The following is an 18381-nucleotide window of genomic DNA, read 5'->3' as shown; positions in this document are numbered from 1 at the left end:
GTAAGTTGACTGAGAACACGTTCTCATTTACACCAACGACCTGGGGAATAGTTACAGGGAAGAGGAGGGCGGATGAATCAACCAATTGTAAGCTGGGGATGATTAGGTGGCCATGATGGTACAGTATGAAGACCAGATTGGGAATTTAGCCAGGACACCGGTGTTACACCCCGACTCTTACGATAAGTGCCATGGGATCTTTAGTGACCACAGAGAGTCAGGACACCCGTTTAACGTCCCATCCGAAAGACAGCACCCTACAAAGGGCAGTGTCCCCAATCACTGGCATTGGCATTGCCTAAAAGTGGCCTAAGAAAGATGTTATCTTCTCAGTGGTGTTTTGTATACAGTCTATGGTTTGATCAATCAGGTTTATGGGTTTAATTGACTTCCTGCACTGGTTGGTCGGCCTAAGAACAATAATTTGACACTGTTTGTTCTATCACCTTCACCTGCTGGAATAATACTAATGACTTTGGATATAATAAGTGGACGTGGAGTGACCTCTGCTGGAGGAATATTGTAGATTAAACAATAGGCAACCCAGCATATGATTGGTCCAATGGATGTACCAATAGGATTCCCCCGTTCTGTAACACGTTGTTTCTTTGACCTTCCAGTACTTCCTGATTGCACATTACGTCACATTGATAAACTGTTTTATTTCGACGAAGTTGATATGTATGAGATTATGATATATTTGAGTTGAATTAACTAGAGGTTCTCCTGGTTCTTTTCGCTGAATAACAACATTGAATGAGAGGTTACTTCTACAGTCAGTAGCAGTTAAAGTACTGATAACATGCAGAACTACGGTAAAGCAATAAATACTTTTTTGGGACAATATCCGACGGGGATCGCTCTTATCACAGTCACAGGTAAAAAAAACAAACATTATTGTTTTAATTATCACAGGTCCTTTATGAAATGTAACAACAACGTAAGTAACGTAACATTCAGTCAAAAAGCACATGTTCAACTTAATAAAAAACTATTTTACCTGTCTCAATAGGTTTATATATATATATATATTTTAATAGGCTCTTATATAGTAAGAGCCTATTAAATGCCAAATAAAGTAGCAAGGTTGACCATAACAATATTGACGATTTCATCTTTAAATAAGCCATAAATCAGCTTGTGACAGGGGGAATGGAAGCTTGTTGGGTGCAACAGGGAGGGGCAATTGAATGCGAGTTTCACAAAACGTTTGTTATTGTTAAAACATTTATAGCCTGTCTATCTATAGGTAACAACAGGGTTATGCTCGAACTCCACAACAAAACACCAGAAAATGTCCAAAAAGAGTAAAAACAGTTAACCTGCTTTTACACTATGATTACTATTAGTTTTCTTTTGGGGATAAAAATATATATACATTAAAACATATAATTTAAAACAATGAATATAACATGCTTTGAAAATGCAATATTGGTCCACAATTTATACCTAAAAATGTAAAGGGATGCAAAAGGCACTCTTTTCATGGAACTGTCAGGACTGATGCTGGAGAAGAGAAGCAGGTACGGGGAGTCAACATTTAATTGGAACGGACATGAAAACAGGACAGGAACAGCGTCAGAACCGTGTAATACACAGACGTAAGACAATTAATGCAGAAGCGGGGAACGGAGCTGGGGAACAGACACATATAGGGGAGGTAATAAACAGGTGATCAAATCAAATTTATTTTTTATAGCTCTTCTTAGATCAGCTGATATCTCAAAGTGCTGTACAGAAACCCAGACTGAGTCCAGGTGAGTCCAATGAATCGCTGAAGCGGATGACGAGGGAAGGCAGATTTGCATAATCATGGTGGCAGTAGTGCATAATGCAGGGCAGTCTGGCACCCTCTTTCCCTATTGTAATGTAATCAAATCAGATTCTGACTGGCCCTATTCTGATGTCATCAAATCAGATTTCTGTCTCACCTTATTCTGATGTCATCCCATCAGATTCCATCTGGCCCTGTTGTGATGTCATCAAATCAGAATCTGTGTGGCCTTGTTGTGATGTCATCACATCAGAGGTTTTAACCCGTGGTGCGATATTCAAATACCTTAGAAATGCTATTACTTCAATTTCTCAAACATATGACTATTTTACACCATTTTAAAGACAAGACTCTCGTTAATCTAACCACACTGTCCGATTTCAAAAAGGCGTTTACAACGAAAGCAAAACATTAGATTATGTCAGCAGAGTACCCAGCCAGAAATAATCAGACACCCATTTTTCAAGCTAGCATATAATGTCACAAAAACCAAAACCACAGCTATAAATGCAGCACTAACCTTTGATGATCTTCATCAGATGACACTCCTAGGACATTATGTTATACAATACATGCATGTTTTGTTCAATCAAGTTCATATTTATATAAAAAAACAGCTTTTTACATTAGCATGTCACTAGCATGTGACTAGCATTCCCACCGAACACTTCCGGTGAATTTACTAAATTACTCACGATAAACGTTCACAAAAAACATAACAATTATTTAAAGAATTATAGATACAGAACTCCTTTATGCAATCGCTATGTCTGATTTTAAAATAGCTTTTCGGTGAAAGCACATTTTGCAATATTCTGAGTAGATAGCCCGGCCATCACAGGCTAGCTAATTTGACACCCACCAAGTGTGGTACTCACCAAACTCAGAATTACTATTAGAAAAATTGGATTACCTTTGCTGTTCTTCATCAGAATGCACTCCCAGGACTTCTACTTCAATAACAAATGTTGGTTTGGTTCCAAATAATCCATAGTTATATCCAAATAGCGGCGTTTTGTTCATGCGTTCAAGACACTATCCGAAGGGTAAAGGGGTGCGCGCCCGCGCGTTTCGTGACAAAAAATGTCAAAATATTCCATTACCGTACTTCGAAGCATGTCAAACGCTGTTTAAAATCAATTTTTATGCGATTTTTCTCGTAAAAAAGCGATAATATTCCGACCGGGAAACCCTGTTTTCGTTCAAAGACGAAAAAATAAAAACATGGTGTCGGCTCGTGCACGCTCCCCAGTCTCATTGTTCTCAGATCGACCACTATCCAAATGCGCTACTGTTTTTCAGCCATGGCCTGCAAAGTCACCATTCATCGTTCTGGCGCCTTCTGAGAGCCTATGGGAGTGTTAGAAAATGTCACGTTATGCCAGAGATCCCCTGTTTTGGTTAGAGATGATCAAGAAGGCCAAGAAATAGTCAGAGAGAGCGCTTCCTGTTTGGAATCTTCTCAGGTTTTGGCCTGCCTGTTATACTCACAGACACCATTCAAACAGTTTTAGAAACTTTAGGGTGTTTTCTATCCAAATCAAACAATTATATGCATATTCTAGTTACTGGGCAGGAGTAGTAACCAGATTAAATCGGGTACGTTTTTTATCCGGCCGTGCAAATACTGCCCCCTATCCCCAACAGGTTTTAACATAGAGGTCCTATGAAACTGGGTTTACAATTCTACCCCTAGAAATTATGTCTAGCGTTACTGTGTTGTGATGTCATCACATCATATTCCGTCTGGCCTTGTGATGTCAACATTTCGTCTGACTAGATACTGGATGTATTTTGTTCACCTGGTGTGCTAAGAGGGCGGATGTTGCATCTTTAGAATGGGACTTCTGAAACCTATCATCAAGATCACCAATATTGTCAGATTGAGCTTTTAAAGCTTAATTTCATGTGAAAAATGAATTTAAAGTATTGGATAAAATCTTTATATGCTACCCATTTCTTTGAATAATTGTTTGACCAAATTAATCGGATTTACTTGTAAAGTTACTCAATGATGATTAATCATAAAAATGTATTACTTTAACTATCTATAAGTTACTTTAAAATACTTATAAACCATTTACAAATAAATTATAAAGTGTACCTCAATGTAAGGTGTTACCATAATATTGTGACAGGAGTGGGGCTCTTTGCTCTCCGTAAATGGCTGGCTGGAGGGGTGTGTACGAGCAAAGCCCGGCTGGACGGGAAGACTGTCCTTATCACCGGAGCCAACACTGGGATTGGGAAAGAGACTGCAGTTGACATGGCTAGCAGGGGTGAGCAACAAGTATTCAACTTCTTCTCTGTTCATTGTAGTTGGGCAGTTGATTTGATGAGCTCACAGTGTAATGTCTGTTCTGTGTTTGGCCACAGGGGCAAGGGTTATTCTGGCCTGCAGGGACATGACAAGAGCCAATCAAGCTGCAGAGGGCATCAGGAAGAGGAGTGGCAATGGGAATGTGATTGTCAAAAAGTTGGACTTGGCATCCCTACAGTCGGTGCGACAGCTAGCCAAGGAGATCCTGGAAAGTGAAGAGAGACTGGACATCCTTATTAATAATGCAGGTAGAGGGACACTTTTCAGCTAGCACATAACGTTATGAGCACTATATGTTTATTATAGCTTGGTGAGAGCGTGGTTGTCCTATAGTTATTTTGCATACAACCTTCCCACAACTTTCTGGGAATGGTGTAGAATAGTTGCTTAAACCTCTACAGGATCGGTGGGTCCTCTGCGGGACGGTCGAGCTAATGTAGGCTAATGCGATTAGCATGAGGTTGTAAGTTAGAAGAACATTTCCCAGGACATAGACATATCTGATATTGGCAGAAAGCTTCAATTCTTGTTAATCTAACTGCACTGTCCAATTTACAGTAGCTATTACAGTGAAATAATACCATGCTATTGTTTGAGGAGAGTGCACAGTTTTGAACTTGAAAAGTTCTTAATAAACCAATTAGGCACATTTGGGTAGTCTTGACACAAAATCTTGAACAGAAATGCAATGGTTCATTGGATCAGTCTAAAACTTTGCACATACACTGCTGCCATCTAGTGGCCAAAATCTAAATTGTGCCTGGACTGGAATAATACATTATGGCCTTTCTCTTATATTTCAAAGATGATGGTACAAAAAAATACCCCAACTTTTTTTTGTTTGTATTATCTTTTACCAGATATAATGTGTTATATTCTCCTACATTCCTTTCACCTTTCAACAAACTTCAAAGTGTTTCCTTTCAAATGGTATCAAGAATATGCACATCCTTGCTTCAGGTCCTGAGCTACAGGCAGTTAGATTTGGGTATGTCATTTTAGGCGAAAATTGAAAAAAAGGGGCGGATCCTTCAGAGTTAACAGAAAGTTTCCTAAACGTTCAAACATGGTTACATTTAAATTTTCTTTTGGTAATTTTCTAGGAACATTCTCCAACTGGTTTTACATTGGGATGGTTCTCAAATAGTCCAGAGAACATTAAGAAACAACGTTCTTCTGTTGGAATTTCAGTACATCAGCATAACATTTACTACAGGTTTCTTCATTGTTCTATTTAAAGTCATGTTCTCAAAATGTTCTGAGAACGTTAAGAAAACCTTCGATAAAAATCACAAAAAAACTTTAGTAACGTTCAGAGAATAATGTTATTTCAAAACATATGCATTCCGTTGTCAGTGTCGTGTCTTTGGGGTACCATTAAACTGAAGACATGTTTATCAATTAACTCCCTGTAATTATTATCACGCGATTAAATTGATTAATCGTTTAATTGTAATTAACTAGGAGATCGGGGCACCAAGGAGAATATTCAGATTACAAAGTTATAATTTTCCTAATATAACTTTCCTATATGATAATATAGGCCGATTATCTTCTGGTTTAAATGGTGTATTTTACCTCTAGTCCAGTCTCATTCCAAACGTCGTAAATTGTTGTATCTGCACGAACCCAGTCTTTACTAAAATCATCCACACATCAATTGTCTTAAAATCATTTATTTACTACACTAAGTAATTAACAGAAAACATACAAACAGTAATTATCGTCACAAAGGATTGGTATAGTAATGTGCCCTAATGGCTAACAGGCATGGCTGGTCTGTTAGACAATGGGTCATAAACGGTCAGCTGAGAAGGTACACAGAGTTCATTAATATTAACAATTGACAATTGAAGGCTCGCTCATTCGGGAACAATTGCAATCAATATATATTTACGCTCCTGTGTCGTCGGGATCCTTGTTCGAGCGTCGTTCTGATGGAGAGTTCTCTCTCTCTCTCTCTCTCTCTCTCTCTCTCTCTCTCTCTCTCTCTCTCTCTCTCTCGGTTAGAATGGATCTTTCAAAGCGACATTCATTAATGTCGTTATAGAATGGATGTTTCGTTGGTCTTCGCGTTCGATGATATAATTTATTTAGCTGCAGACTAATAATTAATATCAAAGACTTGTTCTTATTCTGTCGGTATCAATAGTCTAAAAGTTAACCACGTGGTATAGTTCACTTTCAGTAGAGGAATTGGATGGTAAAACCTATTGGCCATGGAGTGGAGGCCTGGTCTGGAGAAATGTAGCTCAGGGTATAGTTTTATAGTGACCCTTGAACAGGCTTGTCAAATGACGCCTGGTCCTGTCTGTGTCCCTTGGGGGCGTGCCGATGGCTGAGTGAAGTTTGGTACAGAAATCCAATTCTATCACATTAACATCAGTACATAGCATCTCAATGTATTACAAATAGCTTTATCCTTATTAATACATTTTATACAACCATTATGATGCAAGTCTCAAGCTGAGGCTATTATATAAACCGTTTTATGGTAATATGGCTATATTGTCTCTTCTGAGTATCACAAAATTGTACCAAGCGGACCAGTTCGTAGATGGATTCTTCACCAATCTTCCATACCTTCTCCAGAACACAAATGTCGCTTGCTTCCCCAATTCTGTGAGTTGGAAGAATTTCCTGTGTCTCTCTATGGGCCATGTGGCCAGAGACTCTCCTGGAATTTTACCACTCCTTCACACAGGGACTGGGTGGGGGAAGATAGGTTGGGGGATGGTGCAAAAGGGAGGGGGTCAACTGTCCTCCCTGTACCAAAAGAGGCCAACGTCATGACATCAGCATCAACACAACTCTCTCTATCCTCTATCTTGTTAACCTCTCTAGGGCAGGCGGGACGAATTCGTCCCACCTACGCAACAGCCAGTCTAATCCAGTGGCGCGATTTTCAAATACCTTAGAAATGCTATTACTTCAATTTCTCAAACATATGACTATTTTACAGCTATTTAAAGACAAGACTCTCGTTAATCTAACCACACTGTCCGATTTCAAAAAGGCTTTACAACAAAAGCAAAACATTAGATTATGTCAGCGGAGTACCAAGCCAGAAATAATCAGACACCCATTTTTCAAGCTAGCATATAATGTCACAAAAACCCAGAAGACAGCTAAATGCAGCACTAACCTTTGATGATCTTCATCAGATGACAACCCTAGGACATTATGTTATACAATACATGCATGTTTTGTTCAATCAAGTTCATATTTATATCAAAAACCAGCTTTTTACATTGGCATGTGACGTTCAGAACTAGCATACCCCCCGCAAACTTCCAGGGAATTTACTAACAATTTACTAAATTACTCACGATAAACGTTCACAAAAAGCATAACAATTATTTTAAGAATTATAGATACAGAACTCCTCTATGCACTCGATATGTCCGATTTTAAAATAGCTTTTTGGTGAAAGCACATTTTGCAATATTCTAAGTACATAGCCCAGCCATCACGGGCTAGCTATTTAGACACCCGGCAAGTTTAGCACTCACCAATATCAGATTTACTATTACAAAAGTTTAATTACCTTTTGTTGTCTTCGTCAGAATGCACTCCCAGGACTGCTACTTCAATAACAAATGTTGGTTTGGTCCCAAATAATCCATCGTTATATCCGAATAGCGGCATTTTGTTCGTGCGTTCCAGAAACTATCCGAAATGGTAAATCAGGGTCGCGCACATGGCGCAATTCGTGACAAAAAAAATCTAAATATTCCATTACCGTACTTCGAAGCATGTCAACCGCTGTTTAAAATCCATTTTTATGCAATTTTTCTCGTAAAAAAGCGATAATATTCCAACCGGGAATCTCCATTTAGCTAAACAGAGGAAAGAAAACAAAGCTTTCGGTCGACGCGGGCACGCGCCTGAGTCTCACAGTACTGTAACCAGCCACTACCCAAACGCGCTACTTTGTTTCAGCCAGAGCCTGCAAAGCCACGATTCAGCATTTTGCCGCCTTCTGAGAGCCTATGGCAGCCGTAGGAAGTGTCACGGTACAGCTAAGATCCTCACTCTTCAATAAACAGAGACAAGAAGAACGACACCTTGTCAGACAGGCCACTTCCTGCATGAAATCTTCTCAGGTTTTTGCCTGCCATATGAGTTCTGTTATACTCACAGACACCATTCAAACAGTTTTAGAAACTTTAGGGTGTTTTCTATCCAAAGCCAATAATTATATGCATATTCTAGTTACTGGGCAGGAGTAGTAACCAGATTAAATCGGGTACGTTTTTTATCCAGCCGTGTCAATACTGCCCCCTAGCCCTAACAGGTTAAGTGTATTCAGGTGTTTTAGCCGCACCCACTAATTGGCCACACCTGATCTTAATGAGTGATTGTTTCCTTTCAAATGGGGCCTGTTTGAATAGACAAGAATTAACAGCTTTGTAGGCTTAAAAAAACCATGGCATACTTGCTCCATCCTGGTGGCTCAGTGGACTAATTCCATGCATAGAGAACAGAATATTATAGGTTTGAATCTCACTGATGCTGTGTCACAATACATTTAATTTCTGTTCTCAGAGTTTTAATAAAACCTCCCAGGAAAACTTTAAAGGAACTAGAGTAAAACGCTCTCAGAACGTCCCTGCAACCTAAAAGTAAACGTTCCCAGAACAGGCTAAGTTAATCAAAGGTTCAGTTTTACCGCTCAGGAATTGTATGGCCCACAAACAATGTGAAACCAAAAATATACGTTCTCACAACTTCCAAGGAACCAAATGTGCTACCCTGGGTTTGGGTCAATTCCATTTAAATTCCAGTCAATTCAGAAATTCCACATTTTCCCCACTGAAAAGCAATGAACAGAATTAGAATTTCAGTGTACTTCCTGAATTGACTGGAATTAAAACGGAATTGACCCCAACCCTGGTGCTAGCTAGGTCTACAACACTCTTGGTTAGGTCTGGTAGAGGGACACTCCACCACACTGTAGGTTAGGTCAGTGTGACTATTGATAAACTTGTATGTTATGATGCACCAACTGTTCAATGGCACAAATAGTCAATAGGCAAAGGAAGTAATTTCGATGGTGTATGTTCAGAGTGTCCCTGCATGGTCCTGCAATAGACTAGAGTCCTGTCCAGGGAGTGTACTTGTACACCATGCTGCCTCAAGCTACAGAAACAGGAGATAAGCTCCTTTGAGCCAAGGCTTGTGCAAGGCTACTTATGTTCATTCGAGGGCAGGCTTGACTGAATGAACAGCAGAGACAAGATGCAGGTATGAGCATCTATTACAATTGTTTGGGGAATAGCCTTGTCTCTGAAGGGTGATCCTTGGAGCCAGATGCTGTGATGCAGGTAGCTTTTGCTGCAAGACGTAAGTGAGAGAACAAGAGCAAGCCGTAATTTAAATACATCACAAGATGTATTCCCATTGGTGAGAAAAGAGCAATTTGATTATTGTACAGGCATGCCCATTGGTTAATTGGAGGGGGAGGGGGGCTGTTACAACTCAAGGTGTCATAAAAAAGAAAAAATGCAACCCCCTCCCCAAAGTAAAAAATATTTTCACATGACCCTCCCCTGTAAAATATATTGAACACTCTCCCCCCTCATATAATTAACTCAAAATAATGTTTCCGACCATAAATAACAATAACTGTAGTGACCCTGTGTTTATAAACATGAATATCTACTTTGGTTTTCGGCACATTCAATGCCACACAGGGCTAAGGGCCAGAAGGTTGAGGGTTCGCCGACCACCACAGAGGAGCTCATTCTCCCTGCCTGTTTAATTTCTTTACGATCAGAGCCGGTTGCAGACAATGATTATTCCTGTTGGAAGGATTTAATAATTTGCAATTATGTCTACTTATGATACGGTAAAAGGTTTATGTTTCTCTCACCATATGATATGGTAAATATATCCAAAGCAAAAAAACATCTACATTTAAATGGTATTAATATTAATTTGGATATATTTCCATTAATTCCCATATATTCCCGTTAATTCCCATATATTCCTGTTAATTCCCACGGAAAGTTTCCACCTCTGAATATTCCCCAAAATGTGCAACCCTAGTCCCCAGCAAAGCACCATCACACCTCCTCCTCCATGCTTCACGGTGGGAACCACACGTGCGGATATACATTTACATTTTAGTCATTTAGCAGACGCTCTTATCCAGAGCGACTTACAGTAGTGAATGCATACATTTCATACATTTTTTTTTTCTGTGCTGGCCCCCCGTGGGAATCGAACCCACAACCCTGGCGTTGCAAACACCATGCGTTGCAAACACCATGCTCTACCAACTGAGCTACAGGGAAGGCGTAAGGGAAGGCGATATCATCCGTTCACCTACTCTGCGTCTCACAAAGTCACGCCGGTTGGAACCAAAAATCTCAAATTTGGACTCATCAGACCAAAGGACAGATTTCCACTGGTCTAATGTCCATTGCTTGTGTTTCTTGGTCCAAGCAAGCCTCTTCTTCTTATTGGTGTCTTTTAGTAGTGGTTTCTTGCAGCAATTCAACCATGATGCCTGATTTACGCAGTCTCCTCTGAACAGTTGATGTTGAGATGTGTGCGATACTTGAACTCTGTGAAGCATTTAGTTTGGCTGCAGTTAACTCTAATAAACGTATCCTCTGCAGCAGAGATAACTCTGGGTCTTCCTTTCCTGTGGTGGTCCTCATGAGAGCCAGTTTCTTCATAGCACTCGATGGATATGCGACTGCACTTGAAGAAACTTTTCCAAAGTTCTTTACATTTTCCAGATTGACTGACCTTCATGTCGTAAAGTAATGATGGACTGTCGTTTCTCTTTCTTTATTTGAGTTGTTCTTGCCATAATATGGACTTGGTCTTTTAACAAATAGGGCTGTCTTCTGTATACCTTGTCACAACACAACTGATTGGCTCAAACCCATTTAGAAGGAAAAATAATCCACAAAGGAACTTTTAACAATGCACACCTGTTAATTGAAATGCATTCCAGGCGACTACCTAATGAAGCTGGTTGAGAGAATGCCAAGAGTGTGAAAAGCTGTCATCATGGCAAAGGGTGGCTACTTTGAAGAATCTCAAATCTCAAATATATTTTGATTTGTTTAACACTCTTCTGGTTGCTACATGATTCCAAGTGTTTTATTTCATAGTTTTGATGTCTTCGCTATTATTCTACAATGTAGAAAATAGTAAAAATAAAGAAAAACCCTTGAATGAGTACGCGTGTCCAAACTTTTGCATGGTACAGTATATGCAACGTATTTTCAACCAACAGGTTTCTGTGCCAAATCACCACACAACAATAAACAAAACATACCGACATGGTTTGCGTTTTCAACACCACAATAAATAGACTGTCAATCTCGACAGAAAACACATCCCTCCCTACCTTGTAGGCTTACCCAGTATAAAATGCACTTGTTGCAGATTAAAGTCTGCATAAATACATAGCACACATAAAAATACCTTCTGAGGTTAAATTCCCATGTGCCGAATAAAAAATGTAAGTTAAATGGGTTTCCATTGCATTTTCAACTATGGACATACTGATGGTTTTGTCACAAAAAATGTTGCGTAGGTACAGGTATAGCGAATGTGCCCACTATGGTATTGGCACGTGAGCTCTAGCCAACAGATACAGTGCAGGTATAGCTTACTACATGATGAGATTATTATGGACAATAGTGTGCGATTATTATTATTATTTGTCAAATGGCAAGCATCGATCATCATGTCACCAGAATAAGACCCTCAATATTTATTGGAAGGAGCATCGACCTCATCACTGTGCACTTTTACACCGCCCTGTGAAGTTCATCCTAATTTATTTAATCTGTAGCCTAATAAACTGCATGCTTTCCCAGGATGTGGAGAAATGTTTTATCAAACATGTAGGCTACTTTACTCCCATAAAAAGTTTGGATGGAAACCTGGTTAATGTCAAGGATGCTGGAATTATATTTTGGATGATGCCCATGCCTACAGGAGAAGTTTTGAAGTAGATTCATCAGATTAAAACATTGTGCCACATATAAAAAGTAATACATTAAACGCGTTAGCTTCTAGTTGCGTGAGGAATAGCCACTCGGATTGGAGAGGAGGCAGAGCATGTGTTAAGCTTTCCTGAATAACTGGGCCTGCCGGTAGCGTATGTGTTCACATTATTATATGACTTGGGAGCATGATGATTAAAAACAGACAGCGCGTTCGGTATCAGAAGTAGAAATATAGCCAGACTGGCCTGCTACTGTGCCTTTCTGTGTCTTTCTATAAACTGTAGCGAGTAGACCCACAACTGATCCAAATCAAATGAAACATTCAAATCACAGGGCTTTTGCGCCGTTATTTTATTTACAAAGGACATTTTCACTGCAGCCTAGAGTAGTCTAGAATGTTGTACTCACTTGAAAATAATAATGCAATTATTTGGCTAGGCTAGTCTAGGTAGGATAATTGTATTGTCCATTAACAAGATCATGAGAGGAGATTTTTTTTATCTGTGTGTGTCATGTCTTCACTGTTCATTCATGCGCAATGATGCACCTGGCCTCTTCACTGCCTATCAGCTATTCCTATTTGTTCTGGTTGATTCATATAAAATGTTGATGCAGCTTTGAATGTTTTTAAATGTGGTATGATTGCTAGTTAGCCTATTGCAGATCTGGACAAACAATCCCCTTACCACTGTTATCACTATGAATGGTGGATCGAGGGCAGGATAGAAGGTTAGACTGGTAGACTATACTGACCTGTGGTATAGTAACAGTTAGCACACAGAAAAGCGTAGAGCATACAGGAAATACAAAAACATGTGAGCAGATAAAGAAATGTGGCTAGGACGGAAGAAATTATATAGTAAAACCTGCAACTAGTGGATGTAAACCAGGGGAAAAATCACACTGTCCTCCCCTGTGCCCAATAAAAAACACACACAACCCTCCCCAAAGCAACAAATACAAGTTTAACAACCCACCCCTCTCCCAGTAAGTTACGATCTGTCCCTTAGCAAGCGTGGTAAAGTTGCACTATTCAGCTGTGCTCATTGGCAATAGGGTAATAGGTGACTGACATTCTGCACGTGGCTAATTTATAGTAAAGGAGGAGGAGTGACATGATGCTGTGCTGTTGATGAGAAGATTGTAAACATTAGATATAAATTCCCTCTGTGCCCATAGAAGAGGAAGCAATGTGAATTATATTGTGCTTACTAAATTAAGTGAGCTATCCATTCAGACCAGCCTTACTGATTGAACCTTTGTTATCAACTACATTTTAGGGAGTAGACTAACTTTTCTTCTCTATGTCTGTTGATAGGTATCATGAGCTGTCCAAAATGGCAGACTGAAGATGGCTTTGAGATGCAGTTTGGTACCAACCACTTAGGCCACTTTTTATTGACAAATTGCCTTTTGGGTCTCCTTAAGAAATCAGTCCCAAGCCGTATTGTCAACGTCTCCAGTTTAGCTCATGAAAAAGGTATAATCTTGTCTTTGTCATTTACCATATAAAACAATGATCAGTGTTTATAGGATTTATGACTGATTGCCCAAACGAAATCCATGATTTAGCCTGTAATTGTTTTCATGTACAGTGCCTTCAGAAATATTCAAACCCCTTGACTTATTCCACATTTTGTTGTGTTACAGCCTTAATTCAAAAATGATTAAATAGATTTCTCTCATCCATTTGCACACAACACCCCATAATGACAAATCGAAAACATGTTTTAAGTTTAGCAAATGTATTGAAAATGAAACACAGAAATATCTCATTTACAAAAGTATTCACACACCTGAGTCAATACCTTGTAGAAGCACCTTTGGCAGCGATTACAGCTGTGAGTCTTTCTGGGTACATCTCTAAGAGCTTTTCACTCCAGGATTGTAAAACATTTGCCCATTATTCTTTTCAAAATTCTTCAAGCTCTGTCAAATTGGTTGTTGATCATTTCTAGACAATAATGTTCAGGTCTTACCATAGCTTTTCAAGCAGATTTAAGTAAAAACTGTAACTTGGCCACTCAGAAACATTCACTGTCTTCTTGGTTAGCAACTCCAGTGTAGATTTGGCCTTGTGTTTTAGGTTATTGTCCTGCTGTAAGGTGAATTCATCTCCCAGTGTCTTGTAGAAAGCAGACTGAACCAGGTTTTCCTCTAGCATTTTGCCTGTGCTTAGTTCCATTCCGTTACATTTTTATCCTGAAAACCTCCCCAGTCCTTAATGATTACAATCATGTCCATAACATGATGCAGCCACCACTATGCTTGAAAATATAGAGAGTGGTACTCAGTAATGGGTTGTATTGGATTTTCCCCAAACATAACACTTTGTATTCAGGACTAAAAGTTAATTACTTTAGTGCCTTGTTGCAAAGAGTATGCATGTTTTTGGAATATTTTTATTCTGTAAAGGTTTTCTTCTTTTCACTCTGTCAATTAGGTTAGTGTTGTGGAGTAGCTACAATGTTGTTGATCCATCCTCAGTTTTCTCCTTTCTCCTGTAACTGTTTTAAAGTCACAATTGGCCTCATGGTTACATCCCTGAGCGGTTTCCTTCCTCTCCAGCAACTGAGTTATGAAGGATGCCTGCATCTTTGTAGTGACTGGGTGTATTGATACACCATCCAAAGTGTAATTAACTTCACCATGCTCGAACGGATATTCAATGCCTACTTTTTTTTTAACCCATCTAACAGTAGGTGCCCGTCTTTGGAAAGCATCAGAAAACCTCCTTGGTCTTTGTGGTTGAATCTGTTTTTGAAATTCACTGCTCAACTGAGGGACCTTACAGATAATTGTATGTGTGGGGTACAAGCTCTAATGGCATCTGACCTGTAGTATGCCATTAGATGTAGTCATTCAAAAATCATGTTAAAAACTATTATTGCACACAGAGTCCATGCAACTTATTATGTGACATGTTCAGCAATATTTTACTCCTGAACTTATTTAGGCTTGCGATAACAAAGGGGTTGAATACTTACTTATTGACTCATTTCAGCTTTTGGTTTTTAATTAATTTGTAATAATTTAGAAAAACATATTTCCACTTTGACATTATGGGGTATTGTGTGTAGACCAGTGACAACAAATCTAAATTTAAACCATTTTAAATTCAGGCTGTAACACAACAACATTTGGAAAAAGTCAAGTGATATGAATACTTTCTGAAGGCACTGTACCTTTCATTGCTTCGTGTAAGACCATGTTTTGACGTTATATCCATATGTGACTTACTATGTTCCACTTTTAATAATAATACTTTTTTTCAACAGGCAAGATCTATTTTGATGACATAAACTTAGATAAAGATTACAGTCCATGGAAAAGCTACCGGCAAAGTAAGCTAGCTAATGTGCTCTTTACTAGGGAGCTGGCAACACGACTACAAGGTAATTCAACTCTGCTGCATAACATCTTTTCATTTTACAGCATGCATTTGGAATGGTGTGTTGCATCTCTCTTCAATAGAGTGGCTGCAGACTCACTGCATTGATTTAGGCTGATAGAAGACATTACCTGTGTTTGTGTGTGTTTCTCTGTGACTGTAGGAACTGGAGTAACTACATATAGCCTCCATCCTGGAGTCATCCGGACTGAGCTTGGTCGGCACTTCTGGCCCACCATACCCCTGTGGAAAAGAGCCATCTTCAAGACTCTTAGTTTTTGGCTCAAGTCCCCTAGAGAGGGAGCCCAGACCACCATCCACTGTGCTGTAGAAGAAAGCCTGGCAGATGTCAGTGGACTCTACTACAGGTCAGATGCCATTAGAGCTTGTTTTTGTCCAACCTTAGCTTCTTTTCACGGTGGGTGTTACATTCCATGCTTACAGAATATGGATCTAGGTAAGATATATTCGATGTGTGTCATTAACTTTGTGTGTGGGTTTGGAATCTTTTTTTCTGTCCTGGCTACAGTGACTGCGCCCCAAAAACTGTGGCCCCTCAGGGCCAGGATGATGCATCTGCCAAGAAGCTGTGGGACCTGAGTGCCTCCATGGTTGGTCTGGCATGATGGACCTGGTTACCACTAGGACTGGCCTAGCCTTTAGAATGTTGACATACAGTTGAAGTCAGAAGTTTACATACACTTAGGTTGGAGTCATTAAAACTCGTTTTTCAACCACTCCACAAAATTCTTGTTAACAAACTATAGTTTTGGCAAGTCGGTTAGGACATCTACTTTGTGCATGACACAAGTCATTTTTCCAACAATTGTTTACAGACAGATTATTTCATTAATAATTCACTGTAACACAATTCCAGTGGGTCAGAAGTTTACATACACTAAGTTGACTGTGCCTTTAAACAGCTTGGAAAATTCCAGAAAATTATGTCATGGCTTTAGAAGCTTCTGACAGGCTAATTGGCATAATTTGAGTTAATTGGAGGTGTCCCTGTGGATGTATTTCAAGGCCTACCTTCAAACTCAGTGCCTCTTTGCTTGACATCATGGGAAAATCAAAAGAAATCAGCCAAGACCTCAGAAAAAAAATTGTACACCTCCACAAGTCTGGTTCATCCTTGGGAGCAATTTCCAAACTCCTAAAGGTACACGTTCATCTGTACAAACAATAGTACGCAAGTATAAACACCATGGGACCACGCAGCCGTCATACCGCTCAGGAATGAGACACGTTCTGTCTCCTAGAGATGAATGTACTTTGGTGCGAAAAGTGCAGATCAATCCCAGAACAACAGCAAAGGACCTTGTGAAGATGCTGGAGGAAACAGGTACAAAAGTATCTATATCCACAGTAAAACGAGTCCTATATCGACATAACCTGAAAGGCCGCTTAGCAAGGAAGGAGCCACTGCTCCAAAACCGCCATAAAAAAGCCAGACTACGGTTTGCAACTGCACATGGGGACAAAGATCGTACTTTTTGGAGAAATGTCCTCTGGTCTGATGAAACAAAAATAGAACTGTTTGGCCATAATGACCATTGTTATGTTTGGAGGAAAAAGGGGGAGGCTTGCAAGCCGAAGAACACCATCCCAACCGTGAAGCACGGGGGTGGCATCATCATGTTGTGGGGGTGCTTTGCTGCAGGGGGGACTGGGGCACTTCACAAAATAGATGGCATCATGAGGATGGAAAATTAGGTGGATTTATTGAAGCAACATCTCAAGACATCAGTCAGGAAGTTAAAGCTTGGTCGCAAATGGGTCTTCCAAATGGACAATGACCCCAAGCATACTTCCAAAGTTGTGGCAAAATGGCTTAAGGACAGCAAAGTCAAGGTTTTGCAGTGGCCATCACAAAGCCCTGACCTCAATCCTATAGAAAATTTGTTGGCAAAACTGAAAAAGTGCGTGCGAGCAAGGAAGCCTACAATCCTGACTCAGTTACTCCAGCTCTGTCAGGAGGAATGTGCCAAAATTCACCCAACTTATTGTGGGAAGCTTATGGAAGGCTACCCAAAATGTTTGACCCAAATTAAAGAATTTAAAGGCAATGCTACCAAATACTAATTGAGTGTATGTAAACTTCTGACCCACTGGGAATGTGATGAAAGAAATAAAAGCTGAAATAAATCATTCTCTCTACTATTATTCTGACATTCACATTCTTAAAATAAAGTGGTGATCCTAACTGACCTAAAACAGGGAATTTTTACTTCGATTAAATGTCAGGAATTGTGAAAAACTGAGTTTAAATGTATTTGGCTAAGGTGTATGTAAACCGACTTCAACTGTATTACCATCTGATGATGATGAACTGTGAAATGCATCCAAACCTCATTGCATTCAGTAAGAAACTGTTCAATAACATTTGCTTTAGAGACATTTATTTAGAATACACAGCAAACTACATACAAAAATACTATGCATCGAAATATGTTAACGTGAGCCTTTTAAACAGAATTAATGTCTCATAGTTAAGTTACATGGAAACTGTATGAACTTTTACTTCAATTGCTATAAGTGTAAATTCTATTCTAGGGGACAAGGTTCACTAAGTCTTTATTTACGTACGTTTGTAGTATACACATTTAAATGTTGTCTTGTAATGGAACTGATATATGAAAATACATGTGCTATATCTACAAAACATTTAGAGAAACAACATACATTTTTCTCTTGGGTAATTTAAAACCTACGATAATAAAGTGCTGATTTACGTAATCTCTTAAATTGTACTTAGCTAAGGCATATAAGTCATACATGGTTTGTTTATACTCTGAGCCTTTCATATTGGGCATTAAACCAACGGCACTAAAACAAAACATCTTGTGGTTGCATTATGAACGATAAATTACTTTTTGATCCACCCTCTTTTCTGATAATTTGTCTGGAAGGCACTGTG

At 39.3% G+C, this 18381-nt stretch overlaps 1 protein-coding gene across 1 annotated transcript; it reads left to right on the top strand.

Annotated features, from left to right (window-relative positions):
- Positions 1 to 615: 615 nt before the first annotated feature.
- Positions 616 to 18345, top strand: si:ch211-107o10.3 (retinol dehydrogenase 12). Its single transcript, XM_014124848.3, has 7 exons — positions 616 to 878; positions 3913 to 4053; positions 4151 to 4342; positions 13389 to 13550; positions 15349 to 15465; positions 15625 to 15829; positions 15991 to 18345. The coding sequence occupies exons 1-7, from the start codon at positions 803 to 805 to the stop codon at positions 16085 to 16087; spliced, it is 990 nt and encodes a 329-aa protein (XP_013980323.1). The 5' UTR covers positions 616 to 802; the 3' UTR covers positions 16088 to 18345.
- Positions 18346 to 18381: the final 36 nt, after the last annotated feature.

This window comes from Salmo salar, chromosome 10 (genome assembly GCF_965601325.2).
Source record: "Salmo salar chromosome 10, fSalSal1, whole genome shotgun sequence".
Lineage (NCBI taxonomy): Eukaryota > Metazoa > Chordata > Actinopteri > Salmoniformes > Salmonidae > Salmo > Salmo salar.
Note: the sequence above shows the minus strand (reverse complement) of the source record. Positions and strands in the feature narration are given on the sequence as shown.